General features: G+C 73.2%; 3 protein-coding genes across 3 annotated transcripts; 2 read left to right on the top strand and 1 right to left on the bottom strand.

Annotated features, from left to right (window-relative positions):
* Positions 1-1,677: 1,677 nt before the first annotated feature.
* AURANDRAFT_32326 (hypothetical protein) lies at positions 1,678-2,262 on the top strand (the record flags this gene model as incomplete). The annotated part of the gene is made up of 1 exon (XM_009042464.1): positions 1,678-2,262. A coding segment is annotated over one exon (585 nt), but the record flags the coding sequence as incomplete, so codon positions are not given.
* A 3,882-nt stretch (positions 2,263-6,144) lies between these two features.
* Positions 6,145-7,881, bottom strand: AURANDRAFT_67110 (hypothetical protein; the record flags this gene model as incomplete). Its single annotated transcript, XM_009042452.1, has 1 exon — positions 6,145-7,881. One exon carries the CDS (start codon positions 7,879-7,881, stop codon positions 6,145-6,147), a length of 1,737 nt encoding a protein of 578 aa, XP_009040700.1.
* A 1,414-nt stretch (positions 7,882-9,295) lies between these two features.
* AURANDRAFT_67109 (hypothetical protein) lies at positions 9,296-15,715 on the top strand (the record flags this gene model as incomplete). Its single annotated transcript, XM_009042465.1, has 4 exons — positions 9,296-10,849; positions 11,262-11,489; positions 11,616-12,578; positions 12,656-15,715. The coding sequence occupies 4 exons, from the start codon at positions 9,296-9,298 to the stop codon at positions 15,713-15,715; spliced, it is 5,805 nt and encodes a 1,934-aa protein (XP_009040713.1).
* Positions 15,716-15,757: the final 42 nt, after the last annotated feature.

The raw sequence follows: 15,757 nt of genomic DNA, 5'->3' as shown, positions 1-15,757 counted from the left end.
CCGGCGCCTCGTCCGGCGCGTCGCCGCCGTCGCCGCCCTCGGGCGTCTCGTCGCCGCTCTCGTCGCCGTCGTCGTCGGCGAGGACGACGAAGCCGTTGCCGAAGATGGCGATCAGCCCGCTCAAAACACCGAAGCCGACGACGACGACGGCGAGGCAGCAGATGGCGAAGGCCTCGAGCCGGCCGGCCTTCGCGGTCTCGACGAAGAAGCTCATGCCCACGTCGTCGAAGACGGGGATGCGCAGCGCCGTGAACATGGACCGCCCCAGCGTCGAGCACTCCGCGAAGTGATCCGCGCCGGAGTCGCCCAGGCTCGTGTGCAGCGCCGCGCCGAAGACGTACAGAGCGAGCGCGAGGAGCAACAAGAGCGCGAGGCCGCCGTGGCCCCGCGCCGTGAGCTCGCGCGCGAAGTTGTCGCTCATGAGGCGCACGGCGGCGGCCGTCCGCCGCACGTCGTCGTTCGCCGACGACGCCTCGACGGCGTCGGCGACGCCGACGACGCGCGCGGCCCGGAGCGCCGCGAGGCCGGGCGCGAGGAACAGCGCCGCCCACGACGCGGCCGCGACGGCGAGCGGTCCGAGGTCGCCGCCGCCGAGGGCGGCGCCGCAGGCCTCGGCGCTGTAGCACGCGAGGATCGCGCACTGGCACGCGAGCGTCGTCGCCGTCCGCGGGAGGCCGACGAGGGCCGCCTCGACGACGGGCAGCGCGACGCGCGCGGCGTGGAGCGCCGCGTCGCGCTTCCGCCGCCGCGCGGGCCGGTCGAGGTTGTCGCGGAGGCCATCCTCCAGGGCGATGGGCTGCACCCTGGCCTTGCTCGGCGGCCGAAGCTGCCCCTCGGCGTCGGCCATACCGCGGTGGTAACTTACGACCACAACCTTGCCACGAAGCGGCGCTGCCCCGCGGGTTCGGCCATAACAGAGCGTGGGACGTCGACGAGGATCGCAGCAACATTAATTGCAACATTACTGCATTACCAGCATCCTAGATGAAACGCTCATATCAAAGGCAGCCTCTCTCTCCTCCTCTCCTCTCCTCCAGGCAAGGATGCGGGCGTGTGTCATGGCGGCGCTCGCGGCGCTCGCCGCGCGCTGCGCGTTCTGCGAGGATTGTGGCTACGAGGATTGTGACTACGAGGTGAACTTCGGCACGTACGGCTACTACTACACCTACTACGAGGACCTTTATGATAATTGGACGGACTCGGGCTGCCGCTACGCCAGCTGGGACGGCATCGCCTGGGACTTTTACGGGCGCTTCAACTGGACGGATCACCAGATCTGGGAGACGATCGGCAACAACACGTTCCTGTCGACGGCCGAGCTCGAGGCCTTCATCTTGGGCGACGACGGGTCGACGCGCGGCGGGCGCGCGCCGAACTACGACAGCACGATGCTGCCGACGCAGTGGCTCTTCGGCGACGTCGAGGCGACGCCGGTGTTCCTCTACCCCTTCTTCGAGCTCACGGACTTCGACATCGACGAGCACAAGAACCTGCTCCACGCCGTGGGCACGCTGCGGCTCATGTGGGTCGACATGCGGCTCGCGTACGCGTACACGCCGGACTGCGAGGACGAACCAGTACTAGTGGATCCTGAGCCCGGCCTACCACGACAGGATCTGGCAGAGCAGCTGGTACTTCGTCGACGGGTCCGCGAGGCCCGCGACGACGACGCTGTCGCTCGCGATCTACCCGTCCGGGAGCATCACGCACAACGTCCGCGTCGACGACACGTTCCGGTGCCAGCTCGACCTGCGGCACCTGCCCTTCGACGAGCAGGAGTGCTCCGTGACCATCGGCTTCGCGCCCTACGACACGCAGCGCGTCCAGTACTGGGAGCCGCAGGTGACGCTCGGGACGCACGGGAACAACGCGTGGAGAATCAAGGGCACGTCGGCGACGGTGGACACGGTGATCCGCACGTCCAGGGACTACAGCGAGGCGCACATGACCTTCCGGTTCAAGCGGAAGCCCAACTTCTACTTCCTGCAGACCGTGCTCCCGGCGATGATGTTCCTGCTCATCAACTACGTGGGCTTCTGGGTCGACCGCCACGTCGGGCCCGCGCGCGTCGCCATCGCCGTCATCCCCGTGCTCATCATGCTCACGCTCCAGACCCAGTCCTACGCGCGCATGCAGGTCCTCTCCTACGTGACGAGGCTCACGAAGTTCCTCATCACGTGCCAGGTCATCTCCGTCGCGTGCGTCCTCGAGTACGGCGCCGTCTGCTACTTCCTCGGCCGCGAGCGGATCCAGGAGGAGCGCCGCCGCTGCATGGTCAAGAGCAACAAGCTCCTGCTCAGCCACCTCGAGGTCTTCACCGAGGGCGGCGCGCCCGCCGCCGCGGAGGGCCTCGCGCCCTTCGAGTACGCGCGCGACCGGCCCCGCGTCCGCGCGCTGACGCTCGGCGACGTGCCCATCGCGGGCCCGCACGTCGACGTCCTCGTGGAGCGCGGCGGCGGGCCGTACGCCGCGGAGGCCGCGGCGGCGCCGAAGCTCGCGAAGAAGGCGTCCTCGCGGCGGCTCATGTCCGTCGTCCAGATGCATCGGGGCGCGCTCACGGACCGGCTCCTCGACGCGCTCCGCGCCGTCTTCGACCGCGCGGACTCCGACCACAGCGGCACGATCAACCACCGCGAGCTCGCGACCTCGCTCCAGAACTACGGCTACTACGTGACGCCGGACCAGGCCTACCTCACGATGGTCTACTACAAGAGGAAGCACGGCAGCCCCATCATGGACCCGAACGACGCCATGTTCGACTTCAAGGAGTTCGTCGACCTCGTCGGCTCGGGCCCCGACGCGATCGTCTCCGGCTCCATCGTCGACGAGCCCCTCTTCTTCACCAAGCCCCGGTCCCTCCAGCTCGACATCTTGTGCCGCATCCTCTTCCTGCCCGTGACCATCGCCCTCACGGCCGTCGCGTTGGGCGTCGACTGGATCTAAGTCGCCTCTCTCTCGCGCATGAGGCGGCGCGCCCCGCCTCCGCGCCGCCCCTCCTAGAGGCCCGCGGCGATGGGCGCGTCCGACGCGACGCCCGCCAGGATCTCCTCGAAGAACGCGTTGAGGAAGCGGCCCTGCGGGTCGTACTCCTTGCGGAGCTGGAGGAAGTCGCCGGCGCCGGCGTTGGCCCGCACGGCGGCGCCGAGCGCGCGCGGCGCGACGCCGACGGACTGGTTGAACGCGCCCTTGAGCCCGCCGACGGTCGCGTCGAGGTGCGCCGCGAGCGCCTCGCAAAAGGGGAGGAAGCGGCCGCAGGCGTTGGCCGCGATGGGGTCGACGGTGACGACGGGCCCGGCCGCCGCGTAGGAGAAGGTCGCGAAGGCGTCGCGCTCCATGACGTAGGACACGAAGTAGGCGTTCGCGTAGCCCGTCGACCGCTCGTAGGCGTCGCAGAACGCGCGGAGCTCGTCGAAGAGGCGGCCGGCGCGGTCCAGGGGGAAGGCCAAAAACGTCCACTGGAACTTGGTCCAGGAGCCGTGGTCGTGCCAGCCCACGTGCGCGCCCGGCGGCGCGGAGCCGTGCGCGTGGAGCCGCGTGAGGGCGGCCTCGCCCGCGACGTGGAGCAGGCCGTAGAAGAGGCGCGCGACCGTCGCGGGGAGCAGGTCGCCGACGCGGAACAAAAAGGGGAAGAGCGCCGTGATGAAGACCTCGCGCGCGGCCCAGAACCAGTGGCCCTTCGGGGGCTTGAGCGTCGGCTTCTGCGTCTCGACGAGGTAGCGGTCGAGCGAGGGCGAGAGGTAGGCGAAGACGGAGCCGCCGCTGTTCGCGTGGTCCCGCGCGACGTCGGCGAAGTCCGCCGCCGACGCGTAGACCGCGTGGTCGACGGACCTCCCCGCCGCGGGCCGCACGGCGACGACGACGTCGACGACGACGCCGAGGAGGCCGTGCGACGACCGCAGGTGGCGCATGACCGCCGCCGGCGACCGGGGGCCCGCCGCGTCCTTGCCGTCGACGCGGTGGTAGTCGCCGGGCCCCGGGCCGCCGCCCGCGGCGTGGTCGCCCGTGCGCACCTCGTGGACGCGGCCCCGGCCGTCGACGAACGTCGCGCCGGCGACGTAGGACGACAGGATGCCCTTGTCGCCCGGCGCGTGGCGGTTCTTCGTGTGGCACACCGCCGCGGCGCCCATGGTCAGGTTCCCGATCTCCACGGCCGAGTAGAGCATGAGGCCCTCGCGGCCGAGCGCGGCGACGACGTCGCGGAGGCAGACGCCCGCGCCGACGGTCGCCGTCGCGCGGTCCTCGGCGACGGCCACGAGGCCCGGCGCCGGGTCGAGGCGCAGGATCGCGGCGCCGCGGGGCGCGGCGAGGCAGGCCGTGTTGCTCTTCGCGCTCCCGACGCACCGCACGCCGGAGGCCGCGTCCGCCCGGAGGAGCTTCGCGACGTCCGCCGCCGCCGACGGCGTCGCGGCGACGCGCCCCAGGGCGACGGTGCCGTTGTGGTTCGCGCCGTAGGGGTAGGACGCCGACGCGTGGCGCGCGGCGGGCCCGCGGCGGGGCAGCCAGGCCTCGAGCGCGCCGAACTCGCGCCGCGCGTACGCGAAGTTCGCGGCGATGACGGCTTCTTCGTCGACGGCGTCGAAGATCGCGCGCACGGCCGGCGGCGCCTCGAAGGGGCGGTGCATGGCCGCGACGAGCGCGTCGATGTCCGGCGGCACGAACGCGCGCACGGCGACGCGCGGGAAGCCCGCGGCGTCCGCGGCGCGCCAAAAGTCCGCGGCGCCCACGGTCGTCGCGACGCCGATGTCCGCGGACGCGAGCACGCGCTTCAGGCGGAGGGACATGTAGGGCGCCACGGCCCCGGCCGTCGCGTTGACCCAGAGCGCCTCGACGAGCGCGTCCACGGGGACGAGCGTCGCGTCGCCGGGGAACGCGACGCCGACCGCGCGCTGGATCGCCGCGGCCTTCCACATGGAGTCGTGGAAGCCCGGGTTCGCGCCGCCGCCCGCGACCGTGCCCAGGATGTAGGCGCAGTCCGTCCAGCTCCCGCCGAGGCCCCTCGCGAAGAACTTCTGCAGGAGCTCGTACTGGACGTACTTCTGGCGCATGTAGCCCGACGTCCAGACGCCGCGCCGCGTCCGGTTCTCCGGCACCGCGACGGCGAAGCGGCCCACGGACCCGACGAGGTGGAACGCGACGCCCGCGCGCGCGCAGAACTCGAGGAGGTCCACGTAGCTCGGCATCCAGTCGCTTCGTAAAATCTCGTAGGTCGCGACGAAGGACGAGTTCGCCGCGAGGTGGAAGCAGTAGCCGACGTCGCGCTCGACGTCGCGCCACGCGGCCGCGCCGAGGCCCAGGTGCCGCTTCTTGCAGTCGCCGTCGAGGATCGTGACCTACCAAGCATGTCGGTCACGATGTTTCATCGTTTCCCCACCCGAAATCTCTCGGAAATCGTCCCGGCCACCGGACGCTGATCGTCACCCGGCCCTCGAACTGGGGGAGGGCGAGGCCGTATTTCCCGGCGTCGCGCCGCAGCTTCTCGAGCGATCGCCGCCGCACGACGGCGAAGACGCGCGCGTCCGTCGTTCGGAGCAGCAGGTCCATGAGGTGGAGGCCGACCATGCCCGTCGCGCCCGTGATGAGCACGGCGGACTTGCCGTTGCCCGCCGCGCAGGGCGGCACGTCGTAGGCCGTGAGGTAGGGGTCCGCCGCGGGGTCCATGGCCGGGACGAGCTGCAGCAGCAGCGTCGCGCCGAGGCGCCACTGCTTCGCGAGGGCCGCCGGGAGATGGCTCTGCACGTGGTAGAGCCGCGTGAAGAGTTCGCGGAGCAGCTCGACGGGCGGGCGGTAGACGAGGAGCGGGACGCAGGCCGCCGCGATCCAGAGGAGGCTGCCCGCCATGGTGCGGTGCAGTGCGTGTGCGCGCGCGCGGATTCTCGCAGTGGCGGGCCGCGCTCGCGAGTCGGGCTGCCCTCGCGGACCGCGCCGCCCTCGCCACCCTCACGACCAACCTCCGCTGCGACGGCTAGGGGGCGGCCTCCGGCCGCCACCTGGCTCGGCTCGCCAAGGTACCCCACGAACCCCCCTGGATAAGCCCCCCCTCAAATGCACTCACTTCATCATTGGGTTCAATTCAAGGTCGGCTGCATCATGCACTGGTGTGTACTTCTAGTATCCGACAAGTTTGAAGTCAGTGTTTAAAGCATCTCACCCGCTCTCGATGCAGTCGTCGACGAGGCGCTGGACGTCGCGGGCGGGGACCTCGAGGAAGACGGCGCAGGCGCCGCCGGCGCCGTCGTCGGAGACGTCGCCGAGCACGCGGCGGTAGACGGCGACGGAGAGCGCGTAGAGCAGCGCGCTGGCGCCCGCGGCCGCGTAGAGGCCCGTCGCCGCGTGGGCGCCGGCCTCGAGCGCCCGGGGCACGACCAGGGTCGCCAGGAGCGCGCCCGCGACGCGGCCCGCGTCCGACAGGCCCGCGGCCGCGACCGCGCGCGACGTCGCGTGGGACTGGAGCATCATCGCCGCGGCCGCGTCCGCCGCGTCCGTCGCGAAGCGCGCGCCCAGGAGCCAGGCGGCGCCCGTGAGCGCGACGGCGACGTGCACGGCCGACGAGTCGCGGGGCAGGCGGTCGTCCGCGAGGCTCTTCGCGTAGGTCGGCGCGGCGACGTTGACGACGACGCCGAGCGCCGTGGCGACGCGGTAGGCCCGCAGCGGCGCGCGCTCCGGCATGCGCGCGAGGGCCTCGGAGCAGCGCCAGCGCAGCAGCCCCAGCGCGCCGCACGCGGCGACGGCCGCGCCCGCCGCGTCCGCCGCGCGGAAGCCCAGCCCGCCGCGCGACGCGGGCCCGAGGAGCCACGTCGGCGCGGCGGCGAAGAGGAAGGACTGGCAGGCCCAGGTCAGGCCCAGGCCCAGGTAGAGGCCGACGGCCAGCGCGGGGTCGCCCAAATCCTCGCGGCCGTCGTCGCCGTCGTCGTCGAGCTCGAGCGACTCCGCGCGCGTCCGCGGCGGCGGCGGCGCGCCGCGGCGCGCCGGCGCGCGCCTCTGGTGGCCGGGCACGGAGAAGGCCTCGGGCAGCGTGCGCATGAGGTCGTCGGCCGTCCGCGCCTTGAGCGAGCCGAGCGCCTTCTCCGACGACATCGACCGCCGGAGCGTCGCGGCCTGGATGGCGACGACGAGCGCGTCCTCGTCGGCGTCGCCGCCGCCCGGCGCCGCGCCGTCCTCCTCGTCGCCGCGCAGCACCCAGCGCCTGCGCTGGTCGCAGTAGTAGAAGTCGTTGGCCGCGCCGAGGTGCGCGCGCGGCGCGGCGGGCATTCGCCACGGCGCCCACCGCGGCCGCGGCGCGGGCGACGCGGGCGCGTCCGGCGATCCCACCTCCGGCGACGCCGCGCGCTGCGGCGACGCCGACGCCGGGGACGCGTCGGAGTCCGAGCCCCGCTCGAGGAAGTCGACCGCGCCGCCCGAGTTGAGCACGCAGACGGCCTCGAGCATGTCGAGCTCGTCCTCGGCCTGGCTCAGCGGCGGGCCGCCGCCCCCGTAGGTCGACGGCAGCTCGTCGTGGTCCGCCAGCTCCGCGAGGGTCGACGCGTAGTCCGCGCCGACGATCGTGACCTTGTGCCGCGTCTCCGCGGGCAGCACGCGCCGCACGCCCGCCCACGCCGCGCCGAACCACGACGGCGCGTTGAGGATGAAGATGCGCCGCACGCGGAAGGGCGCGAGGTTGTTCAGCACGTCCGACGCCGTCGCGACGAGGCGCAGGAGGAACGAGTTCACCTCGCTGAAGCGGAGCCCCGCGACGTCGAGCACGGTCACGAGCTCCGTCTCCTCGCCTTCAAACTTCAACGCCGCGTACTCGTGGATGAAGATGAAGTGGCGGAAGGCCTCCTCCATGGACACGCGGCCGCTCCGGAGCACGGCCGTGTCGAGCTGGCCCAGCAGCTCCCACATGATGATCTCGCCGCGCTTCGACCGCCCGCCGAAGTGGTGCGGGTACATCTGCTTCACGTCGTGGTACTTGGGCTGGCCGACCCGGACGACGGCGGCGACGTCGTTGGCCCGCCGCCAGGCCACGGTCTTGCGCCACCGCGCCTCCGCGGCCGCCCGGTCGCCGCCGCACGACTCGACGTAGAGCCGCGGCGCGCGGCGCCGCGTCGGCGACCCCAGCCGGTGGAGCGTGCCCTCGCTCGGCGCCCGCGCCATGGGCAGCGCCGGCGCGAGCTCCGGCTCGCTCGCGGGCATGCGGCGGAACGCGCGGTAGCACCAGCAGATCGCGGCCAGCGCGCCGCCGCCTAAAAGCCACGCGCCGGGCCGCGCGCGCGCGGACTCCGCGGCGGCCGACGCCGCGGCGGCGGCGAGCGCGCGCAGGACGTCCCCGAACGCGGGCTTCTTCGGCGGCCGCGGCGCGCCCGGCGGCGCCGCGGCCACGAGCAGGCCCCGGAGGCACCGCCGGTACGTCGACCGCGCGACCAACCTCGCCAGCGGCGCCGCGGCGCCCGCCGCGCGGCCGCCCAGCCGCCAGCCGTCGGCGCCGCGCGACCGGTCGGGGCCGCCGCCGCCGCAGGCGAGCGCCGCGGCGACGGACGCCGCGAAGCGCCAGCACGCCGCGCCGCGCCGCGTCCGCGCCGCGCCGAGCGCCGCGTGCGCCGCGAGCACCGCCGCCCACGCGGCCCAGCGCGGCGCCGCGGCCCAGGCCGGCAGCGCCGCCGCGCCGCGCCGCAGCAGGGCGCCGACCCGCAGGCCGCAGCCCGACGCCACGCAGACGTAGCCCCAGGCCACCGCGGCGGAGGCGTCGCTGCCGCCGGCGACGAGCACGCGCGGGCCCAGCGGCGGCAGGACGCTAAAGGCCGACAGACCCAAGAGGAACCGCGCCCAGCGCTGGGAAAGCGGGCCGCGGGTCGTGGGCTTCATGGCTTTTTTAGGCCAAGTCGCTCTCAGAGCCGGATCACGCCCGTCATCGTCGAGGGCAAGCGCGTCGACCTCTCCTCGCTGTGGACAAAGTAAGCCTCAATGAGGTCACGGTTTCCGGAGGTGAAGAGCTGCGGCCGCAGTCTCCGCACGCGCGCCCAGATGTACTGAGCAGAGGAAGGGGGTCTCCGACATTATCACCCAGACGGTCAATGGCCGACCGTCACCCATGGCCGCTGAGGCAAGCTGCGAACCCCAGGTCGTGAGATCGGCCGGCCGAACGCACGCGTCCTTAGGTTTCGGCACGCGTCAGGGAGTTTGGATTTGAGAACGCCCAGATTGCTATATATAATAAAGCGAGCTCTGAGGAGCCGTTGCAGCGGCTGCGCGCGGTATTTCTGCCTCAAGGTTGAGGCCTGAGCCAAAAGAGCCGCTTTCGTGCGTGGCGCCGAGGACGATGATGCGCCTTGCGCTATTCTGCCTGGGCGTCGCGTCGGCCTTCCACCTCCCAGCGCCGCACCGCGCCCTCGAAACGCGGAGACATGCCGCCTCCATCTCGGAAAAACTCGGTGAAGTCCAGCGCGTGGACACGACCATGGACCCGATCAAGCGCAACATCGAGCGGTTCACGACGGGCATCGAGGCCGTGGACGAGGACATGGACCAGTTCGAACCGATCAAGTCGACGCAGGCGGCGATCCTCAACACGGCCGTCGCCTGGGCGGCGGTGATGGCGCTCGCGCCGACGTCGATCGTGCCGCTCCACCTCGCGACGACGTCTATTGTCGCGGGCACGTGCGTCACGGACGCCATCGGGTCCTACGAGGAGTGGCAGTGCTCCACGGCGCGCGCCAACGCCCGCGAGATCGCGGCCATCTCGACGCGGGCGGCCGCCGAGGCCGAGGAGATCGTGTGCGGCGCGGTGCGCGTCAAGAGCCTGCTCCCGGTCTGCGTCCTCGTGAGCGTCGCGGCGCTGAACCTGTCGCTGCTGACGGACAAGGCCCTCGAGCTCGCGGTCCCCGAGGAGGGCGAGTCGGCGAGCATCGCGTCCTACGCGTCGCCGGGGCTCGCGAAGGTGATGAGCTGGACCCTGCCGACGCTCCCGGAGCCCGGGAGCGCCGCGCCGGCGGCCGCGGACGGCGCGGCCGCGGCGGCCCCCGCCGCGGCGACGCTGCCGGGCTGGCAGCTCCTCTTCGGCAGCCCCGCGCGCCCGGATCTGGCCTCGCCCATGGAGAGCGCGCCCATGGAAAGGGAAGTCGCGGCCTCCGTGAAGACGCTGATCCTGCTGGCGTGCCCCGTCGTCTCCCTGCTGACGGCGTCCGTGGCCGTGCTCGCGGAGCAGGACGCGTCGCGGCGCGCGCTCCGCGCGCAGGCGCTCGGCCGGCGCCGATTCGCGACGAAGGCGGACATCGGCCGCACGTGGAAGTCGGTCACGGAGATCGTCGAGATCGAGTCCAAGGCCGACACCGACGCCTGGACGGGCTTCGTCCGCGCCTTCCTGCCCGCGCCGCTCATCGCGGGCGCCGTCGCGAGCCTCAGCGAGTCGTCGGGCCAGGACGCGGCCGTGCTCGCGTCGATCGTCGCGACGGCCTGGGGGGGCTTCCAGGTCGCCGTGAGCTTCGTCGCCTGCGAGTACAACTTGGCGCGGGGCGAGGAGAGCGTCGCGGCCAAGAGCCGCAACGCGGGCATCGCCGAGGCCTACAGCGCGCAGGCGGGCAAGGCGAACGCGCAGGTGCCCTACGCGCACGCCATCTCCGTGCTCTGCGTGGGCACCGCCGCGCTCCTCGTCGAGGCCGTGCCGAAGATCCTGGCGCTGCCCCTGCCCTTCATCTCCTACGCGGCCGTCCGCCGCGCGGCCAAGTACCGGTCCCGCACGCGCGGCGACGCGGCCGCGGTCGCGGCGTCGGCCGACCAGCTCGCGGGCCTCCAGGACGGCTCCGACGACGACCCGCTCCTGCCCCTGAAGCTCACGTGGCAGAACTTCCGCGGGACCGTCAGCGCGACGAAGAAAGTTTTCCTCGCCGAGGTCCGCGTCCAGCGCCTGCGCCTCGCGCGCTGGCTCACGGGGGGGAAGGAATAACTGCGGCGTGTCGATGGCACAACACCCCGGGTTTTAGAAGCACCCGCTTCGCGGCGACCTCCGGCGCGCGCTCGCGCTGCCGCGACGCGTCGAAGGCCGCGACGGCCGCGAGGCCCCTGTAGACTCTTCTGTGACCACGCCTGTCCTGGCGCAGTCGTCGTCGACGACGACGCGAGAATGATTCGATGTCCCAGCCGTCGCCAGGAGGCCGAGGAAGAGGCGTAGGACGCCTCGTAGGCGTGCGTAGAGCGTAGGCTGAGCTGTCGTCGACAAGTCGAACCTCCTCGGCCCGAAATCGCGGTTTGCCAAGTGTTTGCCGTGCGAAACCAAAATTTGTCTCAAGCAAATGGTGTTTCGCGTGCTCGTCGGCGCTCTCGCCGCGGTCGGTTGCGTCTTCGGGGGGTCCCCCGCGGCCGTCGCCGGGCGCGGGGGCGCGCCCGCGGCGCCGGCGCTCCGGTCGCTCGGCGTCAAGGTCCTCGCCCAGCGGCGCGAGCCCGAACTGCGGCGCCTGCTCGCGTCCCTCGACGCGGCGGACTATCCCGACGCGGCGGACATCTCCGTGGAGATCTTCGTCGACGGCCTGCCGCGGACGTCGTGGTTCGGGCGGAACCGCGGCCTCGGCCGCGACCGGAAGCACGCGCGCGCCCGCGCCTCCCTCTCCCTCGCGCGCGCGGCGACCCCCCCCCTCCCCCCCCAGGTACTCAAGACGGCCCGCGCCTGGGCGTCGACGTGGCCCCGCGGCGAGGCGATCGTCGTCGACGTCGAGGAGAACCGCGGCGTTCGAGGCGCGTGGTTGGCGGCGTACGACCCGTCGGTCTTCGGCGACGAGGGGCGGCGCGCGGTCGTCTTCGAGGACGACGTCGTCGCGTCGCCGGCGTGGTTCCGCTTCCTCACCGACGCCGTGGCGGCGTCGCGCGGCGCGCCGGGCGTCGCGGGCGTGTCGCTCCAGCGCCAGCGGAGCCGCCTCGACGGTACGGCGCGCGAGCTCGGCGACGCGGCCGCGGCCCAAAACAAGCTCGCGCCCCTGGCGCCCGCGGACGACGGCCTCTACGTCTTCGGCCACGTCGGGCCCTGGGGCTTCTCGCCGGAGCCGGGCGTCTGGCTCGCGTTCCGCAAGTGGTTCCGCAAACTAGGGAACGCCGTCGACGACGAGAAGTCGTACTCGGCCGGCGCGGACGGCACGCCCTACGCGGAGCGCGACGCGCGGACCTACCGCGAGTCCCTCGTCGCGCGCTGGTACCGGCGGTCCCTGGCCGCGGCGCGCGGCGACGCGCCGGCCGCCGCGGGCGCGCCCGGGAGCATGTGGACGGCGCACTTCGACGCGTTCTGCGCCGCGCGCGGCCTCGGCGTCGTCCACGCGCGCGTCCGGGGCAACGCCCTCGCCTTCGCGGCGAGCGCGCGGTCCGACGGCGAGCACTACGCGGGCGTGAACCGCCTCGACGCGGAGCTGGCGGGAGCGGACGACTACGCGGCGGCGATCCGCGGCGACCTCTTCGGCGACCGCGACGCGGGCCTCCCGCGCGTCACGCTCGCGGGCGACGCCGAAGCCCCGGCGATGACGGCGGCCGCGGCGCGGCGCTACGCGGCCTGGTACGGGGGCTTCGCGTCGCGGGGCGCGAAAGCGCGCGCGGACCGGCGCCGCCTCGCGTTCGACGCGGGCGTCGACCCGACGCGGCGTGGGTGCCGGCGGGCGGCTGGGGCGCCGCGGCTTCGCTGGCGACGCCGGACCTGCTCCAGGGCCTGCACCACGGCTACGCGGGCCTCCAGACGGTCGACCGCGACGCGGCGCTCTGCGTTTTATCAAATACGCGCGTCGCGATCCTCGGCGATTCGATCCAGCGCTACTTCGCCTTCACGCTCAACTACTTCCTCAACACGGGCGAGATCCCGCCGGAGTACGAGGGTGACCACTGGGGCCCCGAGCCGACGGACGACTACTACGACGACGGGACGACGTGGACCGACGACGGCACGGACCGGTCGCCGGAGAAGTCGTCGCACCGCCAGAAGATTAGTGCGGCCTTCGAGGGCGGCGCGACGACGACCTTCTTCTTCATCCAGGACACGTGGTACGGCGACCTCGAGACGCTGAGCGGCGAGCTCCGGGGCGGCTACGACGTCCTCCTGGCCAACAGCGGGTGGTGGGAGCTCAAGGCGTCGGACGACGACGGCACGGACTGCGAGGAGTCGGACATGTACGAGAAGGGCGCGTGCCTCGACGCCTACGGCGACGAGGTCGCGGCGCTCTACGACGGCCTCCTGCGCCACTTCCAGGCGGACGGCAAGATGGCCGTCTGGCGGACCTGCAACTGCTGCGGCGACACGAAGATGGACGCGGGCGAGCTCCGCGAGGGGTCCATCGCCGTCTCCGCGATGAACGCCGTGGCGACCCAGGTCCTCAGCGACCGCGGCGTCGAGATCATGGACGTGCAGGACACGGCGGACCTCAGCGACGTCGGCGCGGGCGACCCGGGGGACCCGGACGGCCGCACCTTCGACGGCGGCCACCCGCGCGCGGCCGTGCAGTACGCCTGGGTCCAGCTCTTCCTCAACAAGGTCGCGCGGAAGCTCGGCCGCGAGTCCTGCCTCGCCGGCGGCGGCCCGGGCACGCCGAAGCCGACGCGCTCGCCGACGCCGCGGCCCACGCCCCGGCCGGGCGACACCCCTTCGCCGACGCCGGCGCCGACGCCGCGGCCGACGCGGGCGCCGAACCCCGCGCCGCCGCCGCGCGAGGACGACGACGAGGGCGGCTACGGGAACGACGGCAACGTGCGCGACGTGTCGACCTGCGGCTCCCTCGACGGCCCGGACGGCGTCGCCTACGCGCGCGACGGCCCGGAGCTGAGCGAGGTCCTCGGCGTCTGCCCCGCGCCCGGGCAGCGCGTCCTCCTCGCCGTCGCCGTCGCCGTGCTCGCCGCGGCGCTCGTCGCGGCCGCGCGGGCCCGCGTCGGGCGCGGGCCCGCGACGGGCGCGCCGCCGGCCGCGGAGAAGCGGGGCGACCCCATCGACGTCGAGCTGTCGGGCGCGGCGCTCGCCGTGCTGCGGGACATGGAGAAGCGCGAGGCGGCGACGGGGCGCAATTCCGTGAGCGTGACCCACGCGAGCGCGTCGCGGCGCCACCGCGCGTCGCGGACGTCCGCGTCGCGCCTGTCGCACTACGTCGGCGGGCGGAAGAGCGCGTCGCAGTTCTCCGAGTACGCGCCGGCGACGGGCGGGCGCGACGGCCGCATGTCGTCCGTCGCGTTCTCGCTCTACGACGGCGGCGACTCGGACGCCGACGAGTCCGAGGCCGGCGACGTCGAGGCCCGGGCCGAGGCGCCGCCGCCGCCGCCGCCGTCCGGCGCGAAGACGCGCGCCGCGTGCGCCGCCGCGGCGCAGATGGGCCTCCTCCTCGCGGCCTGCGCGATCGGCGACTCGCGCATGCCCGCGGGGCTGCTGCCCGCGGGGACGACCGTGCGGACGGAGAACGTGGACCTCTGGACCTTCGTCATGGCGTCGCTGGCCCTCGCGAGCGCCTGGCAGATGCGGCCCCTCGAGGTCGACGGCGGCAAGGAGGCCGCGCTCTTCATGAGCCGCGCGCAGGCGAACGAGTGGAAGGGCTGGATGCAGGTCGCCTTCGTCGCGTACCACTACACGAACGCCCAGGACGTCTACGTGCCCATCCGCTGGGCCGTGAGCGCCTACGTCTGGCTCACGGGCTTCGGCAACGGCGTCTACTTCTGGAGCTCCGCGGACTTTTCGCCGAAGCGCTTCGCGCAGCAGCTCTGGCGCATGAACTTCCTCTGCGCGCTCCTCGCCATGGCGACGAACACGGCGTGGATCGACTACTACTTCGTCGCGCTCGCGACGGTCCACTTCGGGCTCATCTTCCTGAGCCTGGGCGCCGCGCGGTTCGTCGGCGGCCGGTGCCTCGGCTGGGCGGCGCCGGATCGCAAGGCGGGCCGCGAGGCGCGCGACGCGGAGAAGGCGCTGGGCGTGGTCTTCATGGTCGTCCTCACGGTCGTGCTCTGGGTGCCGCCCCTGCTCCCGGGCGCGCAGCGCGACGGCGCGCGGGGGACGCCGTACTACTACGTCTTCGACTGGTGGCTCGCGAAGATCTCCGACCACACGGCGGACTACTTCTGGTCCCGGACGCGCATGGACTACCTGAGCTCCATCCACGGCCTCCTCTTCGCCGCGGTCTACGCGCGCTTCCGCGACGCCTGGCCGGCCATGGCCGCGGCGAAGAAGGGCGCGCTCGGCGTCTGCGCGGCCGCCGCGCTCGCCGTCGCCGTCTCCGTCGCGAAGCGGCCCGCGTACTGCTGCGACGGCGGCGCGGAGTACCGCAAGATCAACGCCTACGTCGGGCCCCTGTGGATCCCCGCCTACCTCCTCGCGCGGAACGCGACGCCCTGGCTCACGAACCACGTGGCGCGGCCCGTCGAGTGGATCGGCATGCACTCGCTCGAGTTCTACCTCCTCCAGTTCCACGTGCTCCTCACGCGCAAGTCCCAGCTCGTCCTCTACGTCATCCCCAAGGAGTCCTGGGGCTACACGAACATGGCCCTCGTCACGGGCATCTACGTCGCCGTCTGCGTCAAGGCGCTCGAGCTCACGAACGGCCTCCGCGCGGTCGCGTGGCGCGCGGCGTCGCACCGCGTCGCCGCGGGCGCCGTCTGGACCGTCGCGGCCTACGCGACCTTCGAGGCCCACTTCGACGAGGCGGCCCACCCCTGCGACGGGGCCTCGTGGGCCGTCTGGGCCATCTTCGCGCTCGCCGCGACCGCCGCGCTCGTCTTCTGGACGCTCGAGGCCTAGCGAGCGACGCGCGCCGGCGACGGCGCCGAACAACGACCCCCC

Source organism: Aureococcus anophagefferens, assembly GCF_000186865.1.
Source record: "Aureococcus anophagefferens unplaced genomic scaffold AURANscaffold_31, whole genome shotgun sequence".
Classification (NCBI taxonomy): Eukaryota; class Pelagophyceae; order Pelagomonadales; family Pelagomonadaceae; genus Aureococcus; species Aureococcus anophagefferens.
The sequence above is the reverse complement of the archived record's forward strand: the minus strand, read 5'-3'. Positions and strand labels throughout refer to the sequence as shown.